This window comes from Podarcis raffonei, chromosome 5 (assembly GCF_027172205.1).
Source record: "Podarcis raffonei isolate rPodRaf1 chromosome 5, rPodRaf1.pri, whole genome shotgun sequence".
NCBI lineage: Eukaryota > Metazoa > Chordata > Lepidosauria > Squamata > Lacertidae > Podarcis > Podarcis raffonei.
This window is the reverse complement of record NC_070606.1, coordinates 77,573,365-77,582,428: the sequence shown is the minus strand read 5'-3', so window position 1 is coordinate 77,582,428 and position 9,064 is coordinate 77,573,365. Positions and strand designations below refer to the sequence as shown.

The 9,064-nt window shown below is 49.0% G+C and overlaps 1 protein-coding gene across 1 annotated transcript in view; it reads left to right on the top strand.

Annotated features, from left to right (window-relative positions):
• The first annotated feature begins 3,068 nt into the window (after positions 1 to 3,068).
• Positions 3,069 to 9,064, top strand: part of WWTR1 (WW domain containing transcription regulator 1) — an 85,599-nt gene continuing 79,603 nt past the window's right edge. Inside the window, exon 1 of the mRNA XM_053390254.1 lies at positions 3,069 to 3,706. Within this exon, the coding sequence (XP_053246229.1) occupies positions 3,282 to 3,706 (425 nt within the window). The 5' untranslated portion in view covers positions 3,069 to 3,281. The remainder of the gene's footprint in view (positions 3,707 to 9,064) is intronic.

Below are 9,064 nucleotides of genomic sequence, written 5' to 3'. Positions count from 1 at the left end.
ACTACGTTATTCTAGGAAGCGCACGGGCAAGGCAACTGGGACTGCTCACATGTACAGGGAAATGCATTGTTATGAATCAAAGCACTTAACAAAAAAAGTGCCACCAACTTGCACAGATTGTTCAGGAGGGTACTATGGTCACAGGGCTGGATTAACCATTAAGCAAGATAAGCATGTGCTTAGGGCATCTAGGGAAGGTACAGAAGTTTTCCATTGCCGGATTTACCATGGACCATATGGCAGAGCTAAACCAGGCTCCACAAATAAAGGCTCCCATAATAAATGGGAAAATTGCATACATATATATGTAATAATAAAAATAATACTAAGATAGTAATACTAAAAATAGTAATAATAGAGATTAATGATATACCTTGAACTTGGGAACACAACAAAATGTAGAAATTTGCTTTCGTATTTTTTTTAACATTAATAATCACAAATTGCTCAGCAGAGTATTCATTTTCTCAGTTGAGGTATATTGAAAACCCCAACAGAACAACTATGCAACAAGGCAGGCTGGATGCCTTAACTCTATTAAGTATAGAAGCAGATGTGTTACATAAGATTTGTTTTGAGGATCTGATCAAAGACTATGCATTTAGACAAATTGGGAGAATTCTCCCCCCACACAAAAAAATTAAATAAAGTGGAGGTATACACAAAATAAAGATCATTTCCCATCTTGCTATAGGTTTTGTTTAATTTCTAAAAACAAAAGTTAATTTTACGGTTTATTGTTGTTTATATTTTTAATTAGATATATATGGGGGCACCAAAATCTTTTAGGTGCTTACAGCCTCTAAAGGTCTTAATCTGGCCCTGCATGGCCAGTGGTATTAAACATTCCCAAGAGATCAAGTAAGAGCTACAAGGTCATACACAGCCCACTCCTGAAGGCTAAGGCTGGTTTCTATCCCAAAACAGTGCCTGAACCCAGAAGGATAGAAACCAGAAGGGTTGACAAAGTTCTCAGGAAATGGGTAGTTACAGCAATCCTTTTCTTGGGGAGAAAAGTTAGTTCTACTGTTTTGATTGGCTGAAGGCAGGCCACAAGATTTTTCTATGCAACGTTGCTCGGGACAGAAAGCAAAGAAGCAGTGCAGTTTCTATTTGTTAGCTATGGATATCCTCAACTACAATGGTACCTCGGGTTAAGTACTTACGTAATTCGTTCCAGAGGTCCGTTCTTAACCTGAAACTCTTCTTAACCTGAAGGACCACTTTAGCTAATGGGGCCTCCCACTGCTGCTGCTGCCGCCGCACGATTTCTGTTCTCATCCTGAAGCAAAGTTCTTAACCTGAGGTACTATTTCTGGGTTAGCGGAGTCTGTAACCTGAAGCGCCTGTAACCCGAGGTACCACTGTAATATGCAAGAGCTCTAGAGGAAAATAAGCAGAAGCTGTACTGCATTATACTGTGTATTGTGGGTTGCATGACTTTGCTCTTTCTGTTAAGACCAGCACACAGGTAACATGAGAGACTTGAGTCAAATAAATAAAAGAATATGTTTCATGGGCCAACACAGCTATTTTGGACTTGAGAGAATGCTTACCATTGCAGTTTTTAAAAGGCACAATCTTAACCATTCAATGCACTATTTAATTCAATGGAATTTACTCCCAGGTAAATGGGGTTTGGATTAGTTTTAGTAGATGAAATCCAATGGACTGATTAAGCCAGTATCTTTGCAACGGGCAGGGGAAAGAAGGGGAGAGGCTCCCAATCGAAGCATCTGCACTGAGGAGCTATAGAAACCCTCCACATATCTCTTCCTCTCACAGTCACCAGGCACCTGTGGGAACCTGCAATCGGGGACGGGGACGGGGCGGACACATTCCTACCATGCCGTTTGCGATGCGACTCTCAATGCAGGATCTGTCAGAGCCTAACCCTGAGCTGTGCTCAAACTCCTTTTTGCATATGAAAGTCCCACTGAATATCTGAGAAAAAGCGGCTAAGTGGCTTCAGGGAAGTATTTAATGGTAGTTTCGGCCAGTCTGATAAAGGCGAGGCCGCCCCCAAACGAGCGACAGGGACGGACTGGTTTTCTGCACGGTACCCCCTCCCCCTCCCCCCTTTGTCCGATTCCTTATTAGGGAGAGTCCCGCAGGAAGCGGTGGCACGCTTCCTTCGCCCGATGTATTAGTCATAACCCCGCTGGATTTCCGTCCAAGATCCCCGTAAAACTCCCTAAACCCACCCCCAGGAGGCTCCTCTAGCCCAGCTGGAAAAAAAAATCCAGCAGGGTCCGGCTCTCAGCTGAGCCGTGGGAGGACTCTCAGTGGGTGTACCGTGTAATCGGGCTGGTCCCAGACACTGAGCTCATGAATAATGCAGCTGCCAAACTTTCTGCGCCGCCCTGAGAGTTTTGGGTAACTTTGTTTGGGATAGTCCGAAAGCAGCCGCCGCCGCCACTACCACGGCGGGAAGTACTCAGCTCTTCAAGATCCGGACCATGGGTATGTGAACGGGAAAGGGGACCCCCTTCCCCTCTTTCTCCCCCGCAAAAGATCGGTTTTCTGCCCACCCACCCTTTAAGAAAAATCAAAAACTTTTTTTTTTGCGCTCGGCCAGGGAGAGGGAGGAATCTTCGGTCAGGCCTGGGAACCGAACGCTGGCGAGACCCTCGGGAAATCCCGGCGTTCGAAATCGGAACGTTCGCGGGAGCGTCAGCGTTCCGAATCAGAACGTTCAAGCCCCTCGGAAGCTTTCACTCGAGCCTCAGGCCTCCTCTGGAATTCCGGGCGGCGAGGCTGAGCCCTCCTTTCCTCCCTCCCGTGACAGCCGCGGCTGCAGATCTACCCCCACCTCCCCAACACACACCAACTAGTCCTTTAAAGGAGCTGCTTTCTTAAGAGGGAATTGTAACAAATCTCTGCAGTTGCAGCGGGGAGGGACAGCAAAGAAAAGAAAAGTTGCATAACTTTCCGCCGGGGCCTGACTTGGACGTGCTTCATGTGTACTCTGGAAGATCCTGCGAGATAAAAAGTTTTGGGAGGGAGGGGACGGCTGCCTTGGAGCCGCCGGGGCCTCTGGGGAGAAGGGGGGGAAAAAGGGCGCTTTGGAAGGGTTTGAAGAAGCTTATCATCATTATTTGCATCTCGTGTCTCGGATGACTTTCGGGTCTCTTTTGGACCCTCACTGCAAAATACTTATTTTGTGCGACGGGGGTTGGAAACTGGCGATTTAAGAGGGCGAAACCCCAGAGATTTGCTCCAGAGACTCGACTTCCCCGCCCAAAGTTCGGGAAAGAAAAGTTCGGGAAAAGGTGGCGAAAATGAACCCTGCTGGCGTCCCTCCCCCGCCGGGGCAGCAGGTGATCCATGTCACGCAGGATCTGGACACCGACCTGGAGGCTCTCTTCAACTCGGTCATGAACCCCAAGCCCAGCTCGTGGAGGAAAAAGATCCTGCCGGAGTCCTTCTTCAAGGAGCCCGATTCGGGCTCCCACTCCCGGCAGTCCAGCACCGACTCAGGCAGCCACCCGCCGCGGCTCAGCAGCGCTGCCGTCGGAGCCCACCACGTCCGCTCGCACTCGTCGCCCGCCTCCCTGCAGCTGGGCGCCGGGGCCGGGGCCACCCCGAGCCAGGCCCAGCAACATGCGCACCTCCGCCAGCAATCCTACGACGTGACGGACGAGCTGCCGCTGCCTCCCGGCTGGGAGATGGCACTCACGCACACGGGCCAGAGATACTTCCTCAAGTAAGTCTGGGGAGGAAACAGCGCGGGGGGCGAAGCGGGCAGAATGAAGGCTTGGGGGCTGCTCTTGAGTGCAGGGAGGCGACTCAAAAGAGTCAGGGGCAACGCTAGGCCTGGCTGGGACGTGTAAGATCAGTGGTGGGGAAAAGGACGGGTCTGGGAGAAGACAACCCCCCCCCTCCAGCCCGAAGCCCCAGAGAGTTGCTACCAGTCAGCGCAGACAATACTGACTTAGTGGGGCCAAAGCTTTGACTTGCTATAAGGCAGTTTCTGAGTGTAGTCCAGTGTTGAGAAATACAGGTGGGTCTGTTAAGATATACAAAGACTAACCAGTACATCTGAGCACTCTCATCCGGTGTAGAGCTTTATGCTATTTCCTACATGGAAATTACATCACACAAATCCATGTGTGTTTCATGGACTAGGACTTCGGGGACCAGGATTCGAATCCCCACTCGGCCATGAAGCTCACTGGGCCGGTCACTCCCTCTCAGCCTGACCTACCTCACAGGGTTGTTGTGGGGGTTAAATGAGGAGGGGTATTAAATGAGGAGGGGGAGAACTATGTAAGCAATCCTGAGCTCTATGGGGAAGAAGGTGGGATATAACCTCAGTATTTTTTAAAAAATAAATAAAAATTCACGAAAGTGACCATTGTTGGTGAAGGAGTTTGCATCTGCTCAGAGGAGCTTACCTTTATCATTTATTTTCCTTCAAGGAGCTCAAGGTAGTGTGCATCATTCTTCCACCACCCAGTCTCATTCAAACACCTCCCAATTTTATCCAAGCTACAACCCCGTGTGATAGGTTAGGCTACAATGGTATAACTGGCCCCAGGTCACCCAGTGAGCTTCACGGCTGAGTGGGAATTTGAACCCGGGTTTCTCCGGGCCAAGTCTGACATGCTGACTGCTACACTGCCCTGGTTCTCAGTGCAATATCTTTGATACTTCAACCTTGGCACAGAAAACAGGGCTCATCCCCCTAGGGCCAGACTTGAATCAACTCTTCATGAACCTCTTCATGCTGCTTTTAATTCCTCTGCACACATAAACTTGAGCAGGTGTGCAAAGTTGAAACCAGGAGTGAAGGACCCCCTGAGAAAATGCCCTCCTGTGAGCCCCCTCCGTTGCCTGCAGGGCCATTCATATGGCGGGTTTACTAGGAGCAAGCAAGAGGCAGCCTCTGTGATGGGTGCTTGTGAGTCACCTTCCATTTTCATGTCCTTGTGTAACGTGCCTCTGGGGCATTGTGGGAACATGAAAATAATGGCTTTACAACGGCCACAGCTCAGGTGGGCATCAGCACTGGTAGGCCCTGCTGGGATGTGATGTGCAAGCGAAGGCCTCTTTCCCTGCTAGGGGGTCTCAGGTGTGTGAGGACTAGGACTAGATGCTGCTGCTTAGTGCATACTTAGGGACACTTTGGCTGAGTTGTACCACTGAAAATTAATTCTGGGCTTAAGTCCTTGGGGGTGAGCCCTGGAACAAATCAAATGCCGCAGTGTAGCCCACTGGAGTTTAACCTCTTTGGAAGCAAGTCAACGGAAACAGTACATTTGATTTTACCGCCAATATAAGTTGAGGTGCTACAACAAAATCGTGTGTTCATGTTGATGTCTCCAGCGGCTCCACTCTATTCCATTCCCCTTCCTCTCATGTTATTTCCTTGCCCTGCCTCCCAGCAGTCAAGCCAGCATTCCATACCCACTTGAGTTGTTCAGATCTCACTAGACTTCTTTTTTGAGTGGGGTTTCCTTTCCCCCACCCGCCACCGCCGTTGCTGTTTGGGGGAGTGGGGTAATGGTGGACAAACTTGTTCAATTCTTTAATTTCCCTGTTGATGTCGATGGGCAACTCCTCCTGCTCCTGGGAATGTCTTAAAAATAGCTTCTCAGAGTGAAACAGGAAGTGGCCTATCCAGACAATGGTTTTATTTTACACTTTATATGTGTGTGTGTGTATATATATATATATATATATATATATATATATATATATATATATGTTTGTGTCCCTATCTTCCTGTTCCAGACACTCTATTCTGTTCTCACTCCCCACCCAGCTGGCAGGGATGTTTTCCTTCCCACCCTGCAACCTCCTGTCTCTCAAAAGTCTATGCTACAGTTGTTATGGATTTGTTTCCCCCCCTTGCAAATTTTCTCATATGCATTTCGGGGTTATCTTCAGTCTGCTGATAATTGTCACTTTTGCATAAATTGTCCAGTCTTCCTTACATGAACACCAGAAGGCTCAAATCAGTATTATTAAATAGAGATAATTATTTGCGCAGTACAGGTTCTCCACTACTTTGTAGAGGCAACCAGGAAGATTGCAAAAATAATATTTAAAAGGATATTTTTTTATCTGTGGATTAAAAAAAAAGGAGTAAAGAGAGAACAACACTATTGCTGTTATTCCTGATAAATTATTTTAGATAAAGGAGGAGAGGCTTTAAAATATGTCCCGAAATATACCAGAGAAGGAGCTAAGGTTAACCCTAGGAGCTCCTGGCTTGTTTCTAACTGTGTGCTAAGCCATGGTTTAGTGCAACCTGGACAAACCATAAGCTGTTAACCATAGGGCATACCTTGGCTATACTGTAGTGTGTGGATAGTCTGGAGAGAGTTAACCCATCAGCTAGAATTGGCTCGCTAGGTGGAGTGGAGTTGCTATGCTAGCTTTCTGGCAGGAGAGTTGATGTTGCTTATCAGGAGGGAAGGAGAGGGAGGTCAGTGCAGTGCAGCGGCACTGGCAGGAGCACTGGGTTGGCTCTGCTGGTGCATTTGTGCTGCACCAACCATCCCATTTCCTTGCTGCTCTCTGTGTCAGTAAGCAACAGCGACCCACCTGTCTGGATGCTAGTGTGATGGCTCTTTCCCACCTGGAAAGCCATTTCTTCCACCAGCCCAGGTTCGGATGACAGGCTAGGCCAATCCACGGCTTGGCTCAGCACAGCACAGCACCAAAATAACCAGGGCAGAGCAAAACAGCTGCAACCCGCTCTCCCAGAGACTGTATGCCTGCAGTTTTCCCCTAGCATCACCTGCAAACAAGGCCACAGTGTGATGGGAAAATGGATGAAGGGGCCTTTCCCAAAGCCATCTGTGTGTGGGTAGGGAAACAGGAATTTAAAACATGGGCAATCTGTATGGCCTTCAGGGCCTGTGTGGGCCCCAAAGTCAGTTTACACATTGAGATAAACAAACATGGGAGGAACATGTTTATAGAGAGCATCGTTATGCTGCAGTGAGGGGAAAGAAGGGTGAGATAAGGAAGGGATGAGAGGAGTACAGCTTGAATCGCACCCTCGATGCTAACACGTTGCTCAGAAGTAAGTTGCTTTGAATTCCATCATGGAACAGCAGACTGTTGTTCACATTAGGTGTTGTGAAATCAAGGGTCCTTCTGGGCTGTGGGGGATGCACACCATAACTCAGCGGTAGAGCCCATGCTTTGTATGCAGTGGGTCCCAGTTCAGTTGCTGGCCTTCCCAGTTCAAAGGACATTGGGAAGCCAATGATGGGAAAGGCTGGAGAGCCCTGCTAGTCTGAGCTAGTTCCCGCTCCACAGGTAAAGATATGGAGCTCACTCGCAAGTTGTAGTGATGGCCGCCAACTTGGATGGCTTTAAAAGGTAAAGGGACCCCTTTACCAGGTCCAGTTGGGGCCGACTCTGGGGTTGCGGTGCTCATCTCGCTTTATTGGCCTAGGGAGCTGGCATACAGCTTCCGGGTCATGTGGCCAGCATGACTAAGCCGCTTCTGGTGAACCAGAGCAGCGCACAGAAACGCTGTTTACCTTCCCGCCGGAGTGGTACCTATTTATCTACTTGCACTTTGACATGTTTTCGAACTGCTGGGTTGGTAGGAGCAGGGACTGAGCAACAGGAGCTCACCCCGTCGAGGGGATTCGAACCGCCGACATTCTGATCGGCAAGTCCTAGGCTCTGTGGTTTAACCCACAGCGCCACACACGTCCCTTTAAAAGAGGGTTCGACAAATTCATGGAGGTTAAGGCTGTCAGTGGCTTACCAGGCATGATGGCTTTATTCTGCCTTCACTGTTAGTGGAAGTATTCCTCTCAACGCCAGTCGCTGTGCATCACAAGTGTGGAACATATTCTTGCACTTGGGTGCTGCTTGTGGACTTCCCATAAGCATCTGGTTAGGAAGAGGAAGCTAGGCAAGATGACCCTTTGGCCTGACCAAACAAGCCGCTTCTTATATTTCGGACTACAACTCCCATCATCCCTGACCTTGCTAGCTGGAACGGATGTGAGTTGTAGTCCACAAACACCAAGAGGGCTCCAGTTTGGAGAAGGCTGGTTCAGTAACTTGGCTAGATGGATTCACAGTCTGACCTGATATAAAACAGCTGCCATGAGGCCGGGTGAAGCAGCTGCCTCAGGTGGCAAGTTCCAGGCGCAGCAGAGTCTGATGTAGATATTTCTTCCCGCCTTGTTCCTGATGTAGATCTTCACTCGCCCCTTCTTTCCTGGCGGGAAACGGGGTGCCATTTTGTGGCCCCCCCCCAAATGTCATGGGCCAGCCCTGCTTCCTGTATTTCTGTACTAAAGACAAATGCTACCAGCCATTAAGGATTTCTGCAGTGCAAGGAAATCTGGATGTTAGTAGACAAAGCTTCTTAAAGAAGGGCGCTACCACTTAGGAGACTGAATAGGAGGGGTAGATTGGAAATTACTGAAATGTTTGCACTGTTGGTTCCCTCCTCCCTTTCTTTTTGATTTTCCAATCATCTTGATTGTGAATTCCGGATAAACTGAAATAGGGTGTTGCAGTGAGATTTATTGGGTGAGATTTCTCTAGCAGTGGCTCTGAACCTCTGGAGTAACAAGATGAGCCTATGCTGGTGCACACAGATCAGTGACTGCTCATAATATGGCCATTCTTGTCGGATTTGACAGCACCAGCTCCCTGTTTGGTGCTGCATGCATGGTCCCAGAGGGACGCGGGTGGCGCTGTGGGTTAAACCACAGAGCCTAGGGCTTGCCGATCAGAAGGTCGGCGGTTCGAATCCCCGCAACGGGGTGAGCTCCCGTTGCTCAGTCCCTGCTCCTGCCAACCTACCAGTTCGAAAGCACGTCAAAGTGCAAGTAGATAAATAGGTACCACTGTGGCGGGAAGGTAAACGGCGTTTCCATGCGCTGCTCTGGTTTGCCAGGAGCGGCTTAGTCATGCTGGCCACATGACCTGGAAGCTGTACGCCGGCTCCCTCGGCCAGTAAAGCGAGATGAGCGCCGCAACCCCAGAGTCGTACACAACTGGACGTAACAGTCAGGGGTCCCTTTACCTTTACCTTTTTACATGGTCCCAGATTTGTGCTGGGATTTGTGTGTGCACT